At 42.6% G+C, this 27,453-nt stretch overlaps 1 protein-coding gene across 1 annotated transcript in view; it reads right to left on the reverse strand.

Annotated features, from left to right (window-relative positions):
- LOC108928527 (glypican-6-like) overlaps window positions 1-27,453 on the reverse strand; it is a 179,170-nt gene that overhangs the window by 1,148 nt on the left and 150,569 nt on the right. Inside the window, exons 8-9 of the mRNA XM_029256581.1 lie at window positions 3,051-3,187; window positions 684-859 (exon numbers count right to left, since the gene is read on the reverse strand). Coding sequence (XP_029112414.1) covers window positions 684-859; window positions 3,051-3,187 — 313 coding nt within the window. The remainder of the gene's footprint in view (window positions 1-683; window positions 860-3,050; window positions 3,188-27,453) is intronic.

Here is a 27,453-nt window from a genome sequence, read left to right on the forward strand (position 1 = left end):
ACTGCAGTAAAATCTGGCTGTGTCTGCACTTATGTATAAATTGATAGGGAGTGCTGTTTGCCTCTGCTTGAGTGTCAGATGTACATGACAAAGCCAGGCTCCATGGGACCCGTGTCCCTCCTACTTCACAGTGACACATAGGATCTCTCTGTGGTCCCGGGCTGTGTGGGACCCCGTCTGGTGCGTTACTGTGATTAACAGACCCGCTTGGCTCCCCATGACAAATGTCCTGCGCAAACAGTTTCCCATTGATCCCTCTGCTGGAGAACGGGTTGTTTGTCGCCGTGGCGACAAGCATACCTCGCACTTAATCAAAGGCTTTATCGCTCAGTCACGCTTCTTCCCACTGCAGTGCGACTATCGACAGCTCTGAAGAGCACTTGACAGAAGACTCCGTGGCCTCGCCTTTTTGTTTGTTACTTTTGAGATATGTGTCTTTTACAAATATGACTGCAACTTGATTTAGAATGTTGCCCCATCTTGTTCAATATACCCATCAGGGCAATAGCTGTGTTTACAGAAAGACCTGTAACCAGTAATGAGATAAAAATCAAAGGAGGGGCTCTGCTGTTGTACCCTTAAACATGGTATATAACTTACTACGAGGAGGAACATTTAGCTGGCAGCTCCTTTTGATGAAAGTGTCACTTGGAAACCAAATACTGACTGAGGGGATGACTTACTGGAGTCTTGGAAGAAGATGTCATTGCCATTGTAGGCATTCTTCAGCTTGTTGGTCATCACTCGCAAAGCCATGATTTGCTGCCGGATGAAGGTGTCTGGTCGGGTGATGTCTACCTCTACCTCTGGATTGTTCAGCTGGTTGGTCAGACCATCCTTCAGAACCTCAGGAAAATACCTTGAAATAATAATAAAGTTGTGTATAGCTACAATATTACACTTTTTTTTTTTTAGCTCACGCCTTTGTTGCAATGATTTACCCATTTAAATAGCTGGAAAATTTTTGAAATACTGAATCAGATCTGGGTAAGTAAATTGCATACTTATACTATACTAAGAAGTGGGATTTGAACCCAAGTCCTTCAGGTGAAAGGCAGGCAGATATGTTAATGGGTGTGTTGATAGCCGGTGTCCCTCCATCAGACCGTGTTGATTTCAGCACAGTCTCAGTCATCCAAAAAGTCAGAAGCAATTTTTTTATTTGGAAAAACTACACTTCACTCAGATAATAACACAGTATACACAATATAGTTTGTGGAACACTTACATCTCTGACATTTTCTGTATATGAATGATAATAGTAAACCTTAACTAGTTTAAACCATTCCCACTCCATGTATTCCACACAAAGTGTTGAAATATCAGTTTCACTACCGTAAGATAATTTGCCAGAAGGTGGTGAAGCCATTAGGGAACTGATTCCAGTTTAAGCCCCAGGACCTCTCCAAAATCTAACTCTGACATCACTGCCAAACCTTGGAAAAAAGTTCTTTAACAGCAATGGCCTCAGAAAAGATCCAGCTAAGCATTTTTTTCCCTTTAGAAACCTTGAATAATAAATGTGAAAAATGTAATCGTGGCAGTTTGCCTCTCCCCTATGGGACAGAATTACATTTAAGTTCATTTGTCCGGCGTTTCTGCAGCTCCCACAATTAGTTCCGTGCAGCAGTATCAGTATTCTGTTTAGAAAGGCATGAAACAAAACGAGAACAAGCAGTAAACCTTTTTCTCTTGGGGAGTGGAAGTTGGAGGTGGGATTTGCACAGTCATTTCAAACTCGGACTCCTGTTCAGTAAACGCTTTAGAGAGCGGTTGGGGGGGTGGAGGGTATTTTTTTAATCTTTCTTTCATTTGATATGGGAAGTTTATCAACTTTTTTCAAAACATTTAACCTTTGTAATAGTAAAAATGTCCTATAGTGATGTTTCTGGGGAGTTAGTTCAATTAGTACAATTTAAAAAAATTACATCTTGACCCACTTCAGGTGCATATTAACTAAATAGATAAATGATTTTACTCAGGTTAAGCCCTATCGAGACTGTATAATCCTTATTACATAGATGATGAATCTTTTTCTAGCCTCTCATGAGTGTACCCATTCTGTACCTGTCCTAACTCTACTGAACCCTTACTTTACCTTAGTGTACCCATTCCGTACCTGTCCCAACTCTACTGAACCCTTACTTTACCTGAGTGTACCCATTCCGTACCTGTCCCAACTCTACTGAACCCTTACTTTACCTGAGTGTACCCATTCCGTACCTGTCCCAACTCTACTGAACCCTTACTTTACCTGAGTGTACCCATTCTGTACCTGTCCTAACTCTACTGAACCCTTACTTTACCTTAGTGTACCCATTCCGTACCTGTCCCAACTCTACTGAACCCTTACTTTACCTGAGTGTACCCATTCTGTACCTGTCCTAACTCTACTGAACCCTTACTTTACCTTAGTGTACCCATTCCGTACCTGTCCCAACTCTACTGAACCCTTACTTTACCTGAGTGTACCCATTCTGTACCTGTCCTAACTCTACTGAACCCTTACTTTACCTTAGTGTACCCATTCCGTACCTGTCCCAACTCTACTGAACCCTTACTTTACCTTAGTGTACCCATTCTGTACCTGTCCCAACTCTACTGAACCCTTATTTTACTTGAGTGTACCCATTCTGTTCCTGTCCTGTTTGCTGTAGCTTACTCGGTGGAAGTGGCCACCATCAGACCACAGGGATCTTCCAAAATTAGCCTTTTATTAAACTACCATTAAGATAAAAATTGTCTGGGTCATGGCCAATGCTGTAACACACACACACAAAAAAAAAGAATAGAAAACAACAAAACACCCCAAACCTACAAAGAAAAGAAAACTCCAGCACTCTTCTTCCTCACAGTTCTACCGCCCACTCTTGTTGAGAGACCAACTGTCTCATTTAATGTTTCATTAAAAGTAGCTAGTGATCATTATTCTGCAAATTAGCATGATTCTCTCTCTTGTCAGTTCACACTCCTTGCCTGTCCTATGTGTACCGAATCTGCATGCATTACATGCCTGACCTTTACCTGTTCTACATGTGCGCAGCCCTTACCTTCCCTGGGAATGTCCATTCCAGCACTGCTCTTCATTGGCTTCTCCAGCAGTCACTTTGTCCTGTTTGCAGATGCCATCAGGCAGAGTGGACCAGAACTTCTTGGATTGCTTCAATTTCTCTTTTATGTCCACCACCTAGACAAAAACAAGAAAGAGGGGAACACTTACAACGAGCACGTTTGTACTGACAGGCACTTCCGCACATTCATATTAGTGGGATGAAAGCAAACCCATCAGCTGAGTCAGAAAAGAGCAGGAGATTTAAGAACCTTGCTAATATGAACATGAACATAAGACACATTCTTACAGTTTTCACTGTCATTGGGGCGACGGGATGATCAAGGAGCCACACAGAATATGACACAATGTTTGATCTAAACACGTGGAAAGTCTTCGACGGTGGATGTAGAAAGGCGGCCAGATATTTGTGTAATTCTTCCAGATAACTCATTTTTCATTTTCAAATATCTCTTGACAGCTAATAACATTTCAGCACTGAGTTTCGAAACACCGCATCATGTAACTTCTACATAAAGACAAATCCCGAAACGAATTCCATAAACCGAGTAATCCCCCGTGCCGACACCATGTTTGTTTATCGCCGTGCCTCATTATGGTGCTAATGGATATTAATGAAACGCGGAACACTCCGCTGACAAACAGACTGATCCCTATCTGTGCCGTTCCACTGTGTTTCCCGTGTAGTGATCCACGGAATGCCATGTCGTGCCGTCGGGGTGGGGGGGGGAGGCTGCCGTCTTGGCGATGGCTGCGGTAACAGACAGAGTTTGAACAGAAGACACAGGTGACTGCTTATGGGTGCGAACTGTAGATAAATCACTGCAGGCATGAGAGCTCAGCGAGGCTGTAGCACTGGGCCCGATGAGGCACAACAACTTCTCTCGTGGCGCAGCAATAAGAATGATAAGAAGCCGTCTTTTCTTTTCACAGTGAGCGCACACGTGTACACGCGCAGAATATACAGTACCCTCCCGCCTCTTAAAGCCCAGTGCCGGCTGTTAGTGAACCAAGTCGTTCTTCAAAACAACTCTTTGCTATTGCATCAATGAGGTGCTCTTCAAAAGGCCTCACGTGACCTTACTGAAATATTCCTGGTTAATTACTTACTCCGGTGCACAGCTACAAGATTCAGTTCTATTGCTGCTATTCTATCTGCTCCCTTTGCCTGGCAGAAAATCACAGCCCTCTTACGCAGTCTGATTATGTAACTTATTTTTTTTTATTTACACAATTCCTGGGGAGCACAGCAAGTCTCATTTGAGGCTTTGGACTCAAGCTGTAACCTTGCAGCTCTAGTTTTACTTCTTTTGAAGGCTGCTGTTCTCAGAACACCGTATTACGTGAATTAAACCTGTAAGCATGAATGGTCAGTTGACTGGAAAAGGAGAAGTAATGAGCAGGTTAGGACAAGGCTGGAGAAGAAGAAAGAGAAGAAGAATGCTCAGCGCAGGTGATTGAGTGAGATGTGACCGGGATAAATGAAACGTTTTACGGACCGATCAGTCCCAGCGTGCTGCCGCAAATACCCGGCTACCCGGCTGTCCTCCGGGAGGTAAACAAGCGGCTGTCAATGCTGTGTTTGCGATACGTGACTTACGATGTGAGGACGAGCTCCTTGATGACAAGGTTCGATTGAAATCGGACTCCAGCCAGGATTCAAGAAGGCCTGGGGTTTGATTTCAACCTTCCAACATCTCACTGTCATGATGGTGAATGCTGTGGGGGTTGTGTGGGAGGACGATAATGGGCACAGAGAGTTTAGAGGCCATCACACGGTATTTTTTGTGGTACTCCTGCCACAGGGATGCACCCACTGTTCTCCAAGGAAATCCACAGGGATTCCCAAACAATGGACCCTATCAGGCTGACCAGGTAGCTGGAATGAAGAAGACCATTTGAACATGTCCAAAACTACAAGTGTTGAGCCGCTTTGTGCTGCTCAATGCCCCTTATTCCACAGTGCCAAAAGACACAGAGGTGGGATTATACCTAAATGGGAACAAAACTGGGCGTGGTGGTGCGGTGGATTTGGCCAGTGTCTGCTGTGCGATGGGACTGGGGTTTGAGCCCTGCTTGGGGTGCCTTGCATTGGACTGTTGGACTGGCATCCTGTTCTGGGTGTGGCGCCTCCCCCTTAGGGCTTTCGCCCTGTGTTGCCAGCTAGGCTTCGGCTTGCTGCAACCCCACTCGGGACAAGTGGTTGTTAATGTCGATTGGTTGGGAACGAAAGAGGCGGAAGGAATTACTTTCTGTTCCACGGTGCCTCTCGAACTCCTCAGCATAGTGACCCACCAGGTCCCAAAGCCCTGGACCTAGGGGGATTGCTTCACCAAACTCCCCATTTCCTGGAGGATGTCTAAGAGGCTTGGGTCTCTAAATGGCCTAACAGAAGGCGATGAGCTGGGACAGGATGCCATGAGAGTCCTGCTGCTGTGCCACTTGCGATGCGTCTGTGTGGCTTTCAATGGCCATCAATTAGCATTAAATACCTTTGGACTTATTTAGGCTATTTTTAGGCTATTTTAATCCATCAGTATATAATAAAATCCACATTTTCCTGCTACTATTGCTATTACGTTTATTATTATACTTAACCCATTTACATAGCTGGAGCTCAGTTGTATTACAACTTGAGAACGTAACCTTAACTACAGTGCTTTCTGTGGCCCTGTCACTAAAATGATAAAAAATTGTGCAAATGCAAGCTATGCATCCCCAATTGGTACAGTTAAAATTTCCCAACTGCATAAATAGATGGGTAAGACATTGTAAGTACAGTAGTTGGGTTAACCAACCTAACATTGCAAGGTGGCCAAAACAACGTAGCAGTTTTGTATCCAGAAGTGAAATATTCAGCGATTTCATTCAATGTAAAGCGATGCAGATGCCATTTTCATGATTTCATACAAACTTTGCTTTATCAAGGTAGTGGGAACAAAGGTAAGCTGAGAATGAGTGGGTTTATTGCGAGGAGTAAAAAATGTACTTCCTGACACAAATTACCCTCCTGTTTACACTGATTGCCACGAACGTTCAAGCTGAGGTGGGGTCTACTACAGTTCTTACTCGGTGGCCACAAGATGGTGCAGGAACTCCAGGAGAAGGAAAAAGAGCGAGACGGGGAGAGGGCAGAGCTTTAATACACTGTGACCTTGGTGATCTGTGCATTCTGGCAGCAGGCGCTGCGAGCATTAACATTAAAGTTTAATATGCGCTGTGCAGCAGGTTGTTGAAAGGGAGCGGAGTACCTCGCCACGCTGCTCCAACGCGTTAACCTCGAGGATTTAACCCTGCGTGTGCCAGGGCGGCCCGCCGACGCCTGTGATGCGGCTCTTCCTGCGGTCGCGGCAACCGGCGGCTCTTTGGTGAGGAAATCAAAGAGCCCCCTCATTAATTATGCATCCGCTGGAGAGGCGACCCTACTGTTTCCATCCACACCTTATGGCAAGGTTTTAATCAACGGCGACTATAATACGCATCGGAAGGCCGCGGTTCAAAGTAAACTAATGCGCAGATTGTTTTACAAGAGGCGGCTGATTACACTGCCCTCCAGAAAATGCCCTCCATAAAGTGCAGAAAAACGGCCTCCTCCCGTGTTGACCGTCGTCTGTTTACAATGTTAAAAGAAAAGGACATTTAGTTTATATCAAAGACAAGACTACGTGTCATGGACGGAGAAATACCGCTGAACAAATCCAATTTGGGTACAGGGTACGGATAAAGGATGGGGAATACATAGGAGTGGTGCAGGGAAGTGGGTTCCGGGACCTGTATAACAGGCGGGCTTTAGGGGTCTGCATGGAGTACAGTGGAGCATAGGGCAGCACTGGGGACAGTGAGAAAACTATCGTTTTCAAACCAGCTGTGCTGAGTGCCTTATGCCGGTTTTAAAAAAGCAGCATGTTTTTGACAACTAGATTAGATAAATTGGTCACTGTTAACAGCTACAACATTGCTGTTATTAACCATTATTTAATTTTTACTGGAGCAAATGAGGGTAAGTGCAGAATATTAATTAAAGTTACTACAGCGACAGTTGGATTCAAACCTGGGTCCTTTAAATGCAAGGCAACAATCGCACCCACTATTATTAATTGGCCCGAACGTGAACAACTGGAAGAAGAGCGAGTAACAGAAAGAGGCACCGGCAGCCCAAAGACTGAGCCCTCTGGTGCACCTTGAACACGCTGTCATCGGAGCGTTCGCTTACAGGCTGCTGCGAGCGCGCTCGCTTTCCCCGCTCTCCCCCATGCGGCCGGTGGCTGGCGAGAGGTGTTGGAAGCCGCTCTTCGGCCTCTGAAACTCAGAGCACCGACAGGATCGTTTGAGTAATCGTTCAAGTAGTCATTCACATAGCTGCACAATTGTTCACAGGACATATACAGCTTTGTGTCCTAGAACGGTGGGTGGGGGTGAGGGTGTACGGAGCGGGTAGATATGCGGGAGGAATGACAAGCAGATATCAGCCTGTGGGGGGTAACAGAATTATGCATGTTTTGCCTCCTCTGCAGTTTATGGCCCTGTGCATCACAACAAATCCTTTTGCTTTCACCCAGCCAAGACTAAGAGTTTCCCAGGGGAGGCTAATAGCTGGAAGGACTGGCCATCACACTGACATCATCATCATATATAATCAAATTATGTATGACATAGACATTAAATAATAAGGACTTATTGCACACATACTGTATAAGCAACTTTTGATTTTCAGAAAGGGAGGTGGACATGGGAGCTTTTCCGAATGCAAAGTTTAAAACTGCAGCATGCATGTGCACATCTGTTACGAGAATAAAACTGGCGTTTGCCCTCTCAGTCAAAACTCTCGCTAGAATAACAGTATTTGCTTTTTTTTTTTTTTGTTTTGAAAGGCTTTACTCTGTTCTGCTGTCCAGAGCCGGATCGCCCGGGAAAAGATGGATCTCTCAGGGCTTAACAGCAACTAGACCTACACTTGGTCTTCCTTCTTGCTGTCAATGGCTTCACTCTGTGGGCGCTGATAGAGACGGAGGAGTCGGCTGAGTGGGATTTAGACAGATAAGTGCAGCAGCTCCACCGTATGTGTTCATTCCCTTTACCCTGCAATCCCCAGTGGAACAAGGTCCCCTGGCTCGCTGACGCACTGCTGGAAAATGGAGTTTACAGAGATGAGAATTTACTGCGGTGCATTTTGGTGATTCTATGCTGGGGGTCTGTGTGAACCCTGGAGGGGGTTGTAAAGAGTCATGATGGGGATATCAGGATTATATTTAGCACAAGAAAAGGTACATGGTGACATTTCAGATTCTTTCATAGGTCATTCAGTATGTTGCAAAATGGGTAAAATGGCTTTGGATAAAATGTTGACTAACAACAACAACAACGACCTATTATTAGCCTATTAACCTATCAATACATTGTTATTATTATTATTATTATTAGTCTGTATCACTGTTAAGGTGATTAATAGATATTTTCCTTGGGCTAGTCTAGACCACACAACCTTAACAGTAACCAAAATCCTGGAATTTACCCCCTACCCAGGACCTTCAGCTATACCCTCTCTCAAGAGGACTCTTGAGTGGGTATAGTTTTAATACCAGCTAAAAAATTTTAAAATACAAAGTGTAATAATAATAATGATGATGATGATGATGAAGATGATAATAATAATATGTGTCCTTGACACTATTAGAAGTCCACTATCTCTCTGAACCTTAGATCCGTTCACCGGTTAAAATGGGTAGCGGTAATAGAGCAATAAAGACGTCAAACAGCTCCATAAGGAAAGAAAAATGTAGAAGGAAAAAAAAGGCCTGTCTCTAGATCTTCATCTTTCATCTCACGAAAAGGTACTGAAATGTTGTTTTGCAATAAAAAATTTTATCTTTGTGTCTCAAACAGTAAGCTGGTGTTCTTTGTACTTGTACTTGTTGGTACTTTGTACTTGCTCACCCAACCACTTGTATCAGTAATAGGAGATGGCATTTTCTTGTCAACAAGTCCTGTCACCACTTGTCACCGCTTCGGGAAGTTTCTTCTAGGAGAACATGCTTTTGTCAGTGAGGGGCAAGAACTGTCGGAAAGAAGCTAGAATAAACAACAATCTGTTTGTACGGTGACAGCTTTCTCCGTTAACAATGAGAGTCAACGGTACACCGCATGCATCTACAAAACTCCCGAGTCTGGGAAGTCTTGAAGATCTGAGTGCGCTGAAAGACTGCTGCATAGACACCAGGCAACCTGTTCCTCCAGGCGAGTCCACAGCACCTTTTTTAGTTCTTAACTGTCGACACTTCCTGCCCTGCCAGGCAAGGAATACCATCTCAGGAGCACTGGTAATATTCAGATTGTGTCCTTTTCAGTCTCCAGCCACCTCCATACCTTAGAGAAACATGGCACTGGCTCTCCATTTGTCAGCAATCGGCAAGAATCAACAGCAATAAGTACTCTGTTGAAATGTGCCCTGAACGCTTGGTCCATGATGAAGACAAGCTAAACATGTTTTCCAGACTCCAAGCATGTAATGATCACATGTCCTGGAGGGATGGGCAGTGAGTTCTCCTTGAAAACCCCAGAGATTTTCTTCTCCTGCACCAGCCCTGAGGGTTTTGTTTTCTTCCCTTCTGGCATTTTCTCCACACTTATATTTAACCGTGTGTCATTGTCATTGCCAATGCCTCTTGCTGTATGTCTCTCTCCACTTCTCTGCATCTTACGTTAGACACTTCAGACAATCTGATAGGAGGGGCACTGCACAAAAATGAGTTTAATTGAATTTAACGTAGGAAATTTAAAGTTTTTTTTTGTTACAGCATGTGTGGTTGGTTGGGAGAATTTGGACCTTTTCTTTTTTTAATTTGAAAATGTGTCAAGTGCCATCTGCTGCTCTGCTGGAACGGGTTTAGCTGGGTCGTCAGAGACTCATCGCCTCCCCACGGCTCAGCTCTTTCACTTACCCCTCATCACTCCCTGACAAAGTCACTGGTCTCTTGAGCCAAAGTACTATAATTAAATCGGATCATCTGCTTTTGACAGCACTCTTGTATTTATATTCCGCAGATTTACTTCCTACAACGTGGGGACAATTTCCTCTTTCAGCTATATACTATAAACTGTATGGCTACAGTCATATGACCAGAGCTCAGTGGAGACCAGGGAAAGGGTGGAGATTGAATTTCATGGTGCTGGAAGGTGTCCTGCTGTCATTCTACTGTCAGCTAACTGTCTTCCATTGAGTGGACCTGGATTAGTCTCTCTGGGTCATCATATGGGTGTGAACTTCCAGACTCTCACATCTTAGTAACACTTGACTCTGACGTGTGCAGTATATTACAATATATTGCATCTGTAGGATTGCTGCAACATACACTGTACCCTGTTATGCCCTGATGATAGTTATAAAAATACAGGAACACGTACACTGCAAAACAATATCATCGATATCACCAGATCATCAATTGTTAGATACATTTTTTGAGATTATACCCAAATATTAATTTGAATAATTGCGTCCGATCAGTAAACGGGGCACATTTTGACCAAGCGGCTGAGCCTGAAAATTTGCCATTCTGAACTCTGTGCTGGGATGCGAATCATTTCGGGTGTGGTTTTCCATTCAGTGACAGCTGAGCAAGATGCCTGGCTCCCGGGAGGTCTGCACTCGTCTCACAATGAGCCTGACCCACTTCTGTGATTAATTCCACGTCGGGGAATGGTTCGATTCGCATGTCAGACCGGCCACATCCCACTTCTGCCTTTTCCATTTACGGCCAATCTGACAAAGATTCCCACTGAGCTTCATGCAGATCTCATTGGTTCCTCCGGCCCGCCGAGATTTCCAGACTTATCTTTTTGTCTCATTATTTCTCCTTCTTTACACATTATATGCTGTCTGTGTTGATGGTTTACAGATGGACATTTTCCTACAGGTGAATTCATTGAGCCATGATTAGATGATCCTTCTTTGAGCGAACAGCTAAGCTTTCATAAAAACCTTTCATTAGTATGTGACATACATAGAACAGTACATTAACTGCTGAGAAAATAATACAATTAAATATACACACACACACACACACACAGTCTGAAACTGCTTGTCCCAAGTGGGGTCGTGGCAAACCGGAGCCTAACCCGACAACACGCAAGACTGGAGGGAGAGGGGACGCATCCAGGACAGGATGCCAGTCCGTCACAAGGCACCCCAAGGAGGACTCGAACCCCAGACCTGCCAGAGAGTGGGACAAGGCCAAAATAATTAAATATTTTTAAGAAATTTCCACATACATACATTAACTCCTAGCTATATATGTTATGAGAGGGAGAAAATTTCTTACTGAGTGCTTTACTTTCCTTGACCAGATTTATATTCAAATAAGATGTAGGAGCTAGTGTACCTCATAACTGATGGAGGACAAAGGGGCATTCAAAAGCCTGGCAGAAGGATGGAAACCCAAAAGAACAAATTCGGACCACTGCATGCTCTTCTAATTACGGTCAAAGGCAATCAGGGTGGATTCACACAGCACTTGTACCTGTGTGTTATCTTTGTGGATCGGCTGCGGACTGGCAAGTCAAAGCAGAGGATAGGGAAGTATTGTGCTGCACCTGAAGTAGGTTGCACTGTAGTACGGATCCACAGCAGCAGCGGTTATGTATTTGTGCGTGTAAATATATTGCCCAAGTCACTCTATGTAAATACACTCAACACAGACTTTAGATACCAAGCCCAAGAGGCCACTTTTTATTACATACACCTCTCTATTTGTTGAGTGAGCAGTAGCTTTAACAGGGTTCCAGCTCTGTAGGGATGAATGCCCTACAGCCTTTCTGCTTCCAGCCTTCCAGAACAGAGGAGACAAAAAAAAAATACTACAATACTATGCAGAATACTACTCAAATTTACTGATGAACTAAATGGAAAATATGAAGTATATCTTTACTGACACGTCCTCAGTTACTGTCACACTATTCACTTGAATAAAATTTTGTCTGTAGGCTATACGCGACCGCTTCAGTGGTTAGGTTTCAAAGTCTGAAGACAATATACAGTATTTTGAGTTGCACCCCATCTGCACATGAATGGCGAGTTACCTGGGGTCACCTGACAAGAAGAATCCATGACAACAAAGGTTAAACAACTTACACCAAAGCAGAGTACGACTTCTTTCCCAAAATCATAGAAACACAGAAATATAGTAGACGCCAACTGTTCTAATGAAAGAATGTGGACTAACTCCAAAATCATCTTGGCTTGAACAAGTTAATGCCATTATAACACAGTGAAAAACGGAGACCAGTTATTATAAACTTAGAACGGAATAACGTGAAAGCTGGATCCATCTGATCAATAATACTTCAGTTTTTGAAAGTCATCTCACATTCATTACCACCATAGTCATTAATATTTGAATACTGACACGAATGTAACACATTACACATAACGAGTTTGTTTCTCTAAAATTAATTGACCCAATTAAAGGGAATTTTTTTTTTTTAAAAAAAAGATCTAACAAAAAAAGTGCTAGGGACAAGTTCACACATCTTTCATAAGTATTTATATGTAGAATATTTCGGTAAGTAAGAAAATGATCACATTTCAGCAACTTGCCAGACATGGCAGTTATTTCTATGGCTGTCAGGAAGTACATTTTTGACTTTATCATTGTCATAATATTCTCAGTTCAATTGCTTTGTGGAAAGGCTTAGGGTAATTGGGCACCCATATTGGTTTTATAGAAATAATTCCATCTTCTATCACCTACCATCATTCATATTTTTCAAATGCTGTTCGAGGGGTCTTCATAGGTTTATAAGCACTAAAACCAATTTCTCAGCTTGGGCAATGGCAAAGGCCTAAGTCTAAATTTAAATGCAGCTATTAACAACATAATTTATAATGTGGCATCCGGAATACCCGGAATCCAGCACAATCACTTTTGTGTCAACAATTCATGAAAAAAATGTGATTGTGAAGAGGACTTATGACATAAACCTGGGAACAGTTGTATCAGGAACCTCCTCTTCCTGGACTAGTAAGTACCCTATGGCAGAGCAGAAAATGTCCCTCCCATTGTGAGAAAAATGAAATTAAACACACAGTGGATTATTATTATTACTGTGCTTAGTCAATGGTTTAATCCAGTGAATTACAATTTGAACAATATGAATTTGTTACTGGAGCAATTCAAGGACTTGACTCAGCAGTACTACAGCCAGATCCCCACCGGGACTTGGCTATATCCTTAACCACTGTCACAACCTAGTACCCAAAGCAGACAGACTGGCAGTGCGATTTAACCTGAGTACCCAACATTGCCAACACCACTCAACACACAACTGATCCAAATGGTAGGCAGAGGGATCATGAGCCCCCGTGTTACCTACGTGATCCATTTTGGGATGCCACATCTCTGTGAATGCTGTCTAAACTGCCTGTTAACAGGAGAGGCGAGCTTAATGGATCCAGCAAAGCTGGAAGACGTAGCCTCTCTGGCAATAAAATACAGCTTTTGTTAGATGGCTTTTGTTGATGGTGGAGGGGTGAGACAGCGAGGCTGCCAAGGAGAAGCAGTTCATTATTTCTGTGGCCGGCGGACCAGGGAAGGGCCAGAGTCTGTACGAGCAATCACCATGGAAGAAAGCCGCCGCGTCCACACCATCTGTCTTTGGTTTCTCACTGTCCAATACCGTGCTGTATATTACGCTGTGGACTTGAAGACCTATCCTAGCCGTTGACAAGCCGATAAAAAGCCAAAAGAAAATATGAAGAGCAGAATTGTCGCACAGAAAATGGGATTTTCCCCCTCCTCCTAACTTGCCAACTTTTAAGAAGTACTTCTGTATTCACAGTTGTCATGTGGCTGGATGAAGACGTGGCATTGGCAAAATCTAATTTACATTTTAAAACAGAAGGGAAAACTGCATATAAACACTATGAACGTCGTGAATTGGCACAACAGATCAACAGTGGGGGAGTGGCTGGAGCTTTACAAGTGTCAACCCAAGGTAGTTCCTGCAGGTGGGGGGAGAGGTTGATGCCACTGTTCAGCTTCTGTGAAAACGACATTGACTAAACAAGTCATAATATGCAAGCTCTACACTTGTCAGAGGTCAGACTCAAGTTACTTAAATCACACACTTTTTGGGTTGTGTGTTATACAGATTACTTTTTTTATATTCACATAAAACACTGATGCATTCAACTAAATATGAACAACACTGACAACCCAAGGATGTTACTCATTTTGTCACAAATATCCACATAAGATTACTTAGCTACCTGTGATGATGTAGCCTCCCCGAACTGTTTGTACAGAATGTTGGTGCAAAAAAAAACAAACCTCAGTAATGTTCCTGGTATGTCCTCATCGCCACTACGGTACTTTCCGAATGGCCAATTATCCGAGAAATGCCCACGTATATTTAGTTGGAACTGCACTCAGAATTTTCGCCTTTAATTATAACATAACCACAAAATATCTAGGTATATACAGTGTCCACCAGCTGAATGATACGATGCTAAAATAGAGTATATTAGAATAAGAAAATACTTTATTAATGAAAAATAAATTATTTAAAATTAATTAGAAACTAAATCTTTATTCACACACACATTTCCAGAACCGCTTGTCCCATACGGGGTCACGGGGAACCGGAGCCAACCCGGTAACACAGGGCGTAAGGCCGGAGGGGGAGGGGACACACCCAGGACGGGACGCCAGTCCGTCGCAAGGCACCCCAAGCGGGACTCGAACCCCAGACCCACCGGAGAGCAGGACTGTGGTCCAACCCACTGCACCACCACACCCCCTCTGCAATCTTTATTCAATGTAACATATTTTAATACTGCAGGAGTGAAAGGAACAATATTAATGACATAACTAATACTCAACTATGGGAATTTAAAATTAATAAAATGAGATGAATTCTCCTGTGTTTTAATCTATTACAAATTCCATTGTTAATGACTTATCAACCTGTAAAGGTGATAGTACTAAGCAAAATATGGAATGTAGTATTCTAGACTGGAAAATCCACAGAATCTAGTCTGTGACATTGATACTTTAAGAAATATGAAACACTCTCAAGATTATTTAACTTGTAATTTGAACATTAACTTCTTAATCCTACTTTTAATGTCATACTTGTCCAGCTGTGACTTGGGTGAAGCAAAAAGGGGTGAATATTAACATTGAGCCTGTTTCCCTCTATACCCCTGGCCTGCAGTAAGAACTTCCAGTGCCCTGACAGTCACAGTTGTTTGCGGAAATTAAAACCCCTGCAGCTGGGATTTGATCTTTGGTGCTCTACGATAAGCATTGCTATTGACTAAGCTACACTAATAATATTGTGATTAGCGCAGAACCACCGACCTGTGAATACTGTAAATGAAGTGCAAACTAATCAGAGGTGTTCTTGCGTTCTATTTCAATACATTCTGGGCTTCCCAAGGGTTCGACATGCTAAGAATAATTAGCAGTAGACGACATTTAAACACAGAAGTCTTTCAGTGGAGCAGGATTACAGTTGGCTAAATTGCTTGCCATTCTTTAATGAATCACCTCCCTTGACCCACATGATTCACTTCAACATGCATCTGGAGACTTTATCCATCTTTCGAAAATTTACATTTTATGACTTGACACTTAACTGTGCTTATTGTATCTGAATAATAATTAAGTTTGAAAGTAAAGGTGAGTCAATAAATATAAAAGGCTGGCTTTGGACAAAAGTGCATTGAAATGTTAGGACTCTGTTCTCATGTCGGTCACCACGATGACACACACCTTCTGCATTTGTTACATTTTTCCCTTGAAGGCACCGCAAGAGCCGATGTATTATAACCTTTTTCAGATGATTAAATGGAAATATGTCACGCAGCCCATTGTTTTGGCTGATTGTGCATTTATGCACCCATTTCCATATTGCGCATAGGCATGGGAGATTATCACAAAACCTCTGATAGCTCAAATCGGCCTGTTCCCGGGGATGTGAAATTAGCCATTAATTGTTTCATTCTCTTGAGGGGGGGGCAATGCCTCGCCTCCCATCAGTGTCTGATTACACCCACTTGGATGGCAGTAACGAGACGACAGTTGCATTAACTTACCACCAGGCACACCAATTCATCAAGGTCATTATCATCACAACATCGGTTGCTATGACTTGGTTATTTCACTTTGAAAAGCAATGACTTTTGAAAAACAATGCATAGAAAGAATCCTTCAGAATCAGAAACAAAGCTCATAGTACGTTTCTGACATTCATCACCTTTTCCATCTCTACTACAGAGGATTTTAGGGAAATTTTGTGCTTTTTTAGGGAATTAATGCAGGCCTTTGACAGTGAAATTAATGTAGCGGGCTTCAGTAATTTACTGTATGGAAACACATTTAAAGCCAATATCTTTTCACTGTAAACGCATCTGTAATATTGCATGACTACAAAAAGCACAATTGTGCTGTTATTCTGAGTTTTAAAAGGCTGTGCTGATTTAGTATTTTAATTTGAAATTTGTTAATACAGCTCCTGGTTTTTCACGCTGTCTTCTCACAAAATGTGACTCTGTTTAATATTCTGCGGCCCACCAGAATGTCCATGACACCTGCGTCTCGAGAAAAGTTTCACTCCAGAGTTATTTTTTGCTCTTCTGAAATACCATGTCATGTGTGCCAGTTCTAGTGTCACCGGTGTAAACCAGTTTTATTTTCAGATTATCCACACGCATACTGAGAAACTCCACTTCCTCATCACTGCTCGGTTCTTGGCCCCTCGTGAAAAGAGGTCCTTTTTCTGTTACAGGCTCACACTGGCTTTGTTTTTAGTCAAAGTTAATTTTTTACCTCTTTTCATTGTTTGCCACACACAGAGAAAGCCATGACATTCCTAAGGCTATTTTCCCCTGCTGGTTTCCCTAACTATGTTGTCGAGAGTTTGCATTTGAGTTCTCCTTTGTGGGAATTTACTGCCTTCATCTTACTGTTGCTCGTCAATGCATAATTGGTGGTAGCGGCTTTTCAGCCAGGTACATAGAAGTTGCAATCATGTTTGACGGGTTTAGCGACTGGTAGGCGGGCTTAACGCCACCGTGTTTCATTAATTACAACCATGCTAGTTAGAAAAATTACAGGGTAAAAAGATTATCTCAAAGAAACTGGAGTTTGCGGAAAATTCAGTGAGAAGGACTTGGTGGGGTCAATCAATGCTGTCATCCATCACCCGCCACTGAATGAAGAAAAGAAGGGAAAAAAAACCTCTAAAACTCAGATGGTGTAACAAAACGCTGCTTGATGAATTCGGAACGGCCCTCTTTAATTCCACCGTGTCGGATTGACAGTTTAATTTCTGGGTGACTGTGCAGTGAAGAGACATGCTTCCCGGCAGCTGTGAGGAATATTGATGAAAACGTATTAAATTTGTAGCTGTGATTTGCCCGGGGCTAGGGGCCCAAGAGGTTGCTCCATGAGGATTGTAATGGGGGCTCTATGCTCCTTACCTCTGGAGCACAGGGGCACCCTGCCAAATTCCATCATGGTATGATGGTCAGTGGAACATGGCTAGGCCTGGGTCACAGTGGGGTAAGAGCACCTCGCTAAAGTATTTACAGCATGTGTACTGCCTCCCTAATGACAGAAGTGTTCCTTCAATGAAAGCTTAAGCACAAATGGAATTATTTTACAGACTGTGCAGAAATTGATGAGGAAAAAAGATCATTTTACAAGGAACCATTAACATGAGTAAAGTTTCATTTTAAAGCACCAGGAAAGAAGCAGACTATTTAGAATGCATCATCATATTTTATTTCACCCTGGTTTTACATGGAGCAAAATTGCCATCTAATATAAAGCAAACCTACAAGCTGAGGTATAAAGAGTTGATTCATTCAGTTTCACAGATGCGTCATAGTATTAAAAGAGATGCCCCATTCTTTATTACAACTATTCTCCAAAGCTAAAGATGAAACTTTATTATAAAAATGTTTTAAAATTAAATACCCGTAGAGATATGACATGCTTGAGAAGATTGCTTTGGGGCCATACTCTCTCAGTGAGTAATTAAAAACTTTTTATTTCTCCTCTACTGTCCTCTGAAATATGGGAAGAATGTAATATGACTGGTTTTATTTATAATATACTGAGGAAATCAGGAGAGACAAAAGGGAGGATTTACTATATTCTCAGTCTGCAATACCCTGGGTCCTGGGTTACAGAACGTTAAGTTCAACACTAAAAATAAGTGTGGTTGGCATATTGTAGTTCATATAAGCAAGGCTCAAACTCCATCTCCTTTATTTCACTGTACGTTATTTTTAATAAAGCATTTCATTTTTTGCTTAGCTGTTTTGTGCATGTGTTTGGGAGTAGGCTAAGCAGATGGGAGCCAGAGTTCTGAAAATGCGGTTCAGGGTCAGGATCAGTTCTTTGCAACTTCAGCGAATAAAAGACGGGCATCACACCAAGGTCTCAAGACCATATGGGACAGCAATATGGCTGTCATGGTCACCGAATGGTTATTCAGTGCTAGCTGAGCAAAAGGTCATTTTGCACCTCCTTCTCAAGACAAGATTGCCCTTACTGGTCTCTACTTGTAGGCTCTGAAAGGCCTAGGGTGTTAAATAATATTAATGTGCTGACACAAGGATAAATCTGACTGCCCCCAGATTCAAGTTTTCCATTACTGGGCGCCAAGCATCAAAAACTAATCATCAGAACCTGTGAGATGTCAGAAAAAAGTCCAGGTAATAAGATCACGCAGCGGCTTCCTATAGATCTGTCAGTGGCGCCCTGATATTGACCATGTCAATGAGGAGTCTCGCCTTCTAATGGGCAACACATCATAGCAGAACGGTCAGGCGGAGACACCTGTAAAATCAAAACCTATCACACCAGTTGGAGTACACAACACCACCTCGCCGCAACCCCAAAGGGGCACTGTTAAAGAGGGCTGGAAAATGCTGGAAACGGGAGTTGAGCGTAAAAAAAAGTCTGCGCTGAGGTTAGATGCTAACTGGATTAAAAGACTGGAAGTTAAAACACAAGATTATGGCACCTTTGAGGCAGGGATGATTGGATTGTGCCTTCTCCGCGACGGAGTCCAGAGGTCGAGGGAAAAAGCTAGGTCGATCTGCAAAGTGCGCTGGGGTGGGACGAGTGTGTGTGGGGGTGAAATAAAAGAACACCGTGCAGTTTGTTGACAGGGATTAATGAAGGGATTCGCTTCAGTGATGCATGGGTGGAATGGTAAGAGGCCCTAGTTCCCCTATAGCTGTTATGCTCTGGGACGCAGGGGGGCTTATGCGGCCATGATAATGACGAGCCCAGGGAAATGGCAAGAGGCATTAGGATGCGCTGCTCGACTCGTCCGCATCCCCACTGATGGCGGGAACAGCAGAGTTCAAATATGCTAAATGGATTTGTCAAGGCATTTTGAATAACGGGACTGGCGTTATTAATGAGCTTTTGGGCAGTGGGAACGGTTGGGTGGGCGTCCGTTTTAATCTGTTATTAGTTTGGTGAGACATAGCTATGCCAACAGAAAAATGCTTACCCTTAAAGCTAATATCCAAGTGTCCATTTTTCTAAATTTTCAGCACAGATGGACCTGAACCTTTTATTCCTCCACAATTTGGAAGGATCAGAATGATGATTTTGTAATGTTTTTGACAATTTTAACCTGAGGTACCGAGGAAGTTTTTTGTGCCATAGCAAAGGCTCGGTGTGTCTTTTGTTGGTGAGAGTAAACAATTGCGTACTGTCCTGATTTATCTGCTAAATTGCTGTAAAATGCTGTGTTCCAAGCATCCATGTTAAGAAATCAAAGATTCTGAGGATAGGGACAGGGAAATTTTGATATCTTTGAATATGACAATTGTTATTGATATGGAAATAGCTATCCATAAAAACTAATGACCTGATATTCCTTCCATTAAAATGCAGCGGAAATTACTAGCATGAAAGCTCAATTTTGTCATGGGATTTCAATTTCTTTGCAGCAAATTAAACTGATAGCTGCTATTGAGCTCCCTGCACATGCCTTTGCAGCAACACGTTTAGTATTTACACTTGCAGAATGTCTGTGGCTTCAATATATCCGAAATCATAACAACAAAAACAAAAATACCCCCCCCCCCCTCCACGCCTCAGTACTTAAAACGTAAAGATGAAACAATCCTTATTTGCTTAAGCTCATAAATTTATCTGGAAATATATTTTTACATTGCAGTTGCCTGACATCTCTTCCAGTGTGTACCCCCCCAGGCTTGTACCCAATGATTCCAGGAAGGGCTTTTGACTGCCACAAGCCTGACTAAGTCAAGACAGCTAGTAGTGTAGTGGTTAGAGTTACTGTGTTTGGACCTGGAAGTTGCAGGTTTGATTCCCCCCCTCTGGCTATAGTACCCTTGAGCAAGGTGCTTACCCTTAAATTGCTCCTGTAAACTTACCCAGCTGTATACATAGGTAAATAATGGTAACATTGTAATTGCTTTGGAGAAAAACATCAGCTAAATATAATATAAAGAAAGGTGTTATGGAAAATGAGTGTATTTTCACATACATAAACTTCATGAAAGAAAGAACTATTCCGAAGGGTAAATAGCAGAATATCACTTGTAAAGATGGATATTGCTGTAATTTAGAGATCTTGGAGCATTTTAAATGACTCCAGTAATTCCACAACGGCTGTTAAGTTGAATCTATCTAATGATATGACTTAATTTAGTGGAATTTAAATAAACAGGAAATCCAGATGACTAACTTGTGTTTTACTCCCCACTAGGCCACTCTGTAATTAAGGAATTCAGGCTATTGAAAAACACATCTGTGAGAGGGGATATCTGAATTCATGATTCCATTAAGCTGAACTTAAACAAGTCAATGTAATGTTCCAGAAGCCTGTAATGACTCTTTTTTTTTTGAGGGAGCCATATGGGTTCGCGGGTTTGGAAATGGAGACGTGGAATGCTTTCTACCAGCCCATGTTGTTGCCAACCACATCCCTTTTTCACTGCGTCTAGCACAGAAACACCCGGTGTCTGACCACGAATTGTAGATAATGGAGGCTAAATGGTAGCCTCAAAACAACCGTTATGTATAAACAGAACAGAGGTGACATGAGACAACCAACTGCAATGAACTATTTAACAGCAGAAAAAGAAGTGTTTTTTGGACTGATTGAAGTCTGAAAATCTTTCAAATAATAAAGATAATGCACACTCACTGAATCACATGCTGCGTCACATGCTGATAGAAGTTAAAGGGCATGATAAATAGTATATTTCTCTGCATCAGTGACAAAAAATGGCAGCTGGCAAAAATAGGGTAAAAAAAGGGAAAAAATTTTGAAAAATAGAACTGTGTGCAATTGCAATCTGCCATTATGAAATGTGATGGCTCTCTAGCCGTGCATGACCATTTACTGATGTGTGAAAAGCCTGAGGACATCTGACACTCAGTATGGGGTAATGGAAGAGCATGTGTCCCTTTGACAGAGCAGGATGGACTGCACTCCACAAACACATCCACTGACAGCAAAGTACTGTCATTTTCAGGGAAAGAAACATTGAAGAAATTTTAATAAGACACGTTGATCTTTACAACAGGACAAGGGTCGATACGCACTGATGAGATGAAACCTCGCGTGTACCACACAGCAAATTTTGGTGTTTGTAAGAATCCTCGCAGAAGTTGGTCGTGCGGCTTCACAGATGTAATCAGCGGGATGCGCAGCTCATTCTTGCTTCCAGGGACTAATTAAGCTGATGTAGTAACGGGCATCAGCACACCAAGTGAAGAAAATCAGGAGATGCTGCCACTTTGATGGTACTTAAAGAATTCGGCTTGGAAAGCTGGTTGGTAACTTCTCAAAAGCTGCCAAAAGTTAGATGGAGTCTTTACAACTGCACAGTAACATATAGTGTAATTATATATATCCAGCCATCCCTCGAAACTTAAAATACTGTCAAAAATCTTGCTTAATTGACAAAGGGGGCTTGTGTTTCCTCAAGATCACATTCATATTATAAGTGCATGTGCAAGATTTTTTTTACTATTAAACTGTTGCTCAGCTGATGCCGATTATCCAAAGCATCTCTAACAATGTATAAGAATTTATGCCGAGAAAAAACAATTTGCCCTTTTTCTAGTTTTCTTCATTTTTGCAGCTTTTTGACTTTAAATTTGGTGAGATTTTTTTTGTCACTTCTGGTAGTGGTAGTAATATAGACTATCCATTTCCATGTAGTAGTTTGAATACAGTATCCAGTTGAAATGCTGACATTAAAAAGGTCTCTTCATGCTTAAAAACCTGCAAATGTTGCTGAGCTGAAGCATTTATTCGTGAAGAAGCGGGCCAAAATTCCCACAATGTGATGTCAGAACCTACTCAACAGCTACAGGAAGCTTTAGTTGCAGTCATTGCAGCTAAAGGTGGTGCAAGCAGTTACAGATTGTGATGGGCCATTCATTTTGTTCAAACCTATGTTTGCACATTTCATTATCTTCCACAATAAAGAAATGGTATAAAAGCAAAGAAAGTGTAATTTTTTTGTCTTTCATGGCTCCATTCATATACTGCAAGAAGTGAAAAAATATTCGATTATATACAATGTAAAGAAAACAGCAAAAAAAAAATTGGAAAGGGGGCAAATACTGTACTTTCACAATAGCAACTTAACAGTACTTTGCTGAAGGGTTCATCCTCTGGGACCCCCCCGAGACCTGGACCACCAACCTTCAGGCCACAAACTAATCTCTTTACTTGCTATTACTTGCTGCCTTATGCTTTCTGCTCATATGAAAAGTAAGATTACAGTAGTTTCTACTGTAAAAAAGGGAATTCGCAAGGACTGCTGGAGTGAAACACATGCAACAAGAACCTGCATAGCATAACTGTAACATACCAGTCCCCCCTACCCATTCATCGTTCTGTAAGGGATGTCTTTTCCCCCCTGCTGCGTTCAAAGCAATCTGTCAAGTGGGGAGGGGTGGAAGCAGTGTACAGTCAGGAAATTAAGATGACAAGCTATATGACAGGAGGTGGGATGACCCTTTTCAAGCCCCCTTGCTGGCAGTCGTGCTGACGGGAGCCAACCTTGATCAAATAGGTCCTCTTCCCCCTCGTTTAGCACAGCCGTGCCATGAAAACCTTCACCGAAGGGATGCTAAGCTGTGCTAACGTTGGGCTGCACGGATCGGCATGAATAATTGAGCAGATTATGTACAAAACAGCAGAAAGGCGAGTGGAGAGACGCGGGCCTAAAAGACACGCAGCCTCACAGGAACTCCGGGCACCGATAAGGAGATGTGTAAACAGATTATGTATATTTATGACAGAGACAACAAGCTGTGAAGGGACTGAGTAAATGAAGCAGGTGTGTCGTAAGCCAAATATGGATCCTCATCGTGCCTGGCATTGGAAGGTGGGTGGAGTCTCAGCAGCATTTGGATTTGGCGCATCCGGATTAAGGAGGCAATAAATCTCCCCTATCCCCTGAGCTGAACGCCAACTGCCTTGTGGTGATTCATATCTCAAATCAGTTCCATCCCTCCTAAAAAAAACATTTCATTGTGTTTAAGGGGATTACTTGTGTACTCGTGACCAAGTTTGAAGATTCGGGTGTGAGCTGGCCTGCGTCATGGATGTTTGAGGCTGGCCAGCAGTGATGGTAAATCACTTACAAAATCCGGAGAACATGATTGTGGAATGCAGGAGCGCAGCCACGTTCACCTCTGGGATTATCGGTCGTACCACGCAGATGAGGATCAGGTGTGTTGACACTATTTAAAGAGACAGTCGGAGGACTGGAGCATTCGCAGTATGGAGCTCCGACCTGGTGTGGAAACAGATTCTGCCCAGTGCTTTAGTTTTATGCTTCCTCTATGTTTTTGTTTCCCGGTCACTCCTCTAAACATGTCACGCACCGCATGCTACAATGACTTTCTACACACTAGGGCCACAGAAGTGTATTTGGCAGGAAAGTTTACACCGTATCACCTGGGACCGTCTGTCCATCACAGCTCTGATGATATGAGCTCATAGTTGAGCAGGGCAGGCTTTTTAGCCTTTGTGTATAAATTGAATTTTTCTGGAGACCAGACTGAACAACCACCCAATGTCAACAACCGCTTGTCCCGAGCAGGGTCGTGACGAACTGGAGCCTACCTGGCAACACAGGGTGCAAGGCCAAAGGGTGATGGAACACACCCTTGACGGGATACCAGTCCGTCGCAAGGCACCCCGAGCAGGGCGCGAACCCCAGACCCGCCACACAGTGGGGCACCGGCCAAGCCTGCCATGCCACCACGCCCGCCCCAGACTAAACAATCCCTCTACAAAACAACTGCAACACATTTGTGCTGTAGCCAACAACTCTGTTGGAAAGATGCGAGTTATCGGTTCCAACATTTTAGGTCCTGCTCTTTGCGCCACATTTCATTAATTAGACTTGGAAGGTCTTTAAACAGTTTCTGAAAGTTTCAGATGGACAAAACAGCTTCTCAAGGAGACATTGTTCCTGTTTTTGGACTTCTGAAGAAGAATTCAAAAGGTATGCTTCTTGTGCAATAACTCAGTGCTTTCCTACAAGCAGTCCCAACAGGATATTCTTTGGTCTGGTGCACTTCCTGCTCCAGACCAATTTTAGACAGTAGGTTCGCATCATTGTCAACCAGTGTATTTCACACAGTCCTCATGGCAGCCAAAAGGCTCCGTGAGACACATAGCAATAGCATTTGTGAAAATGATATTTTTAAAAAAATTTCAGAGACATCTGGATGTTATAAATGCTCGACTTTGTGGGCTTCTCTGTAGAGGACTAATGTTTCTTTCTCTTCCTAGAATAAAATGCAAAGCTCACAAGGCATAATTTTATTTAAGGACTATTGTATATATCTGTCCTCTGCATTTTGTATGCTGACAGCAAAACTAAATTTTAGACACCAGTGTAAGAAATACAACTTTGCTGGGCCATTTTCAGCATTAAGTTAAATCCACAATGTGGCATCATCGATCAAGGAGGATATGAAAATGTGTCTGCAGAAAACAAGAACACAGAACACTATTTTTTAAATTTACACAGATGACACTCAACCTCAAAACACAATATTTAGTAAATTTGCACTATAAAAATGCATCCAAGGCAGCAATTCAGGCAATGCAAAAGGCTAAAAAAGAACATTCCTGTCTCGATTCAAACTCATAACCTTCTGTCTTGTTTCTTAAGCGGTGTGTCACTTGCTCCCTTTGTGGTTTCAATATATATATGTTGGGCAAAATATGTGCTCATCACAGATTCCCTCTGTCACATGGAACACAGAAACAAGACCCATGTCTCAGATGGAAGCTATTCGCTGACACACTTCAAAGCTCAGCTTTGTACCACACTCTGTGCTTTAACGTCAAGCACCGGCTCACGTTTGATGCAGCCTGCTGTTTGCCACCGAGAAGCAAACGCACCAAGGAGTAAACACTAAAGCGACGGAACGCCAAAACAACAAATGAGATGTATCTCTGTGTCAGCAGTCTGGTGCTCTCAGAAGCCTTCAGATACCATCCTCCTGCCTGTCCCTGGCCTCTGTTGTGATTCCCAAAGAAATGCAGTACATTTCAAACTCCTGTCATGTACACCGTGATGAAAATGAGTCAGAGGGAGGAAAGACACACAGTAGGTATTGCCTTCAGTCCAACAGATAGATGTTAAGAATCAGTGCTGTGCTTTTCATGCGATGGCATTTTTAAATGCTGCGTCCCATCCAGTGCCAAGTACATACTTCTGAACCTGCAATAAACTGAGAAGAAAAAGTTCTAAGTCGAGAAATGTGATTTTTGGTTGGATGAAAAAATTCATGACACTGTTATAAAACGCAGACTTTGCTCACTGTTGTTAACACCCCTGCTGGGACATGGCACAAAAGTAACCGTTGTTGACATGTTGACAAACTGAACCAGTCTCTGCCTCCACGCGTTAATAACGGATCTCGGAAGGATAGTTCCGGAAATACGACACGGAAAATTTCCAAGAGGGTGATTTCCAAAACAGAGTCATTTATGTGTGACAAAAAGTAGATGTCCCCCAGCGGGAGCATTGTCATTTTGCTTTTGGGAGAGAAGGTGTCGGCCTTCCGTGTGGTTGCTGAGGAAGGCGGCCCTAAAGTCAGTTCCATAAATGCTGGTGGATGAGACGTTGCTGGATAGCATTGTGTTCAACAGTAGTTATTGTAATTATCTCGTGTCAGAGGAAAAGAAATTATACTGTACAACGTACCCTCAAAAGTTGTCTCAATCGTACAAATAATAGGATGACTTGATAATAAGTAGTCAAGTAAAGTCATTTGACAGTTTTGTTGCTGATACTATGTCAAATGTTTTAAAATCTTATATGTGCAGTGTTATTGTCCCAAATATGGCTCCATTGTCAAAAGTAAGTCACACAGCCTGCAGTACCTGTTACTTGACCTCATCACCTCCTTCAACCCAGAAGTACATCCTGTGCCCAGCAAACCACATGATAATAGCATCAGCCTGGATTGCAGGGCTGGGGCATGTGATTACTGTTTCACTGATGACAATTATAATTAGATCTCCAAATGACTCATCTAATTTCTTGTTATAGCGATAACCCACAGCAGACCACATGTACAGGAAGACATACAATATTGATGGATTCATTTCAGGGTCAGCTCTTTCTGTCATTCAGCTAATTTTCACTTGTGTCACTCTTTGTTTCGTGCATTATACAACAAGATATGGAAACTGACTAGGGTTTCTAGTGCCACTCTGTTTATTTTACTACGTTTACATTGTTACACACCTGTGTTACACCTTTAAATATGGCAGCAGGCAAACAGCTTTCAAATGCCCCATGATGCATCTGAACAATTGGCCATACACTCTGTACGGGATGGCTGCGGTACACCAGGGTGAGGGTGCGGCACAAGACAAATGGCACAGAGCGGCGCAGAGACAGCACGGCAGGGCTTACGTTCTGTTGCATTGTCCTCCAGACAGTCCTCTGAGGGGAGGGGTGCATGAAAACAGAGAGGAAAGGGGCTTAATTGAAACAGAAGATATAGCAGAAAGACAGGAGGAGAGAGCGAGGAAAGCGAGAGAGGGGGGAAAAAGACATACCTGGAGAGGAATGTAATGTATATGCATTAGACAGGAAACCAATACTGACTACTGCATTTGATAAATTGTGCCGCTCGAATATCCAATCGTCAGCCCACAATCCCCTGACTGCAAGAGTAAGTAAGCACATCTCTCCTGTTATGAATCCCACAGGCTCTGAATTAGTGCTATTTGTTTTAGGCAGAGACAAGAGAGGTTAATATTACACCGGCTCCATGAAAAGCCAGGGTTATACCTGCTGCAGTAATTTAAAATTTGCTAAAAATGCTTAGCGGTCA

The sequence above is a fragment of the Scleropages formosus genome, chromosome 12, assembly GCF_900964775.1.
Source record: "Scleropages formosus chromosome 12, fSclFor1.1, whole genome shotgun sequence".
NCBI classification, from domain to species: Eukaryota; Metazoa; Chordata; class Actinopteri; order Osteoglossiformes; family Osteoglossidae; genus Scleropages; species Scleropages formosus.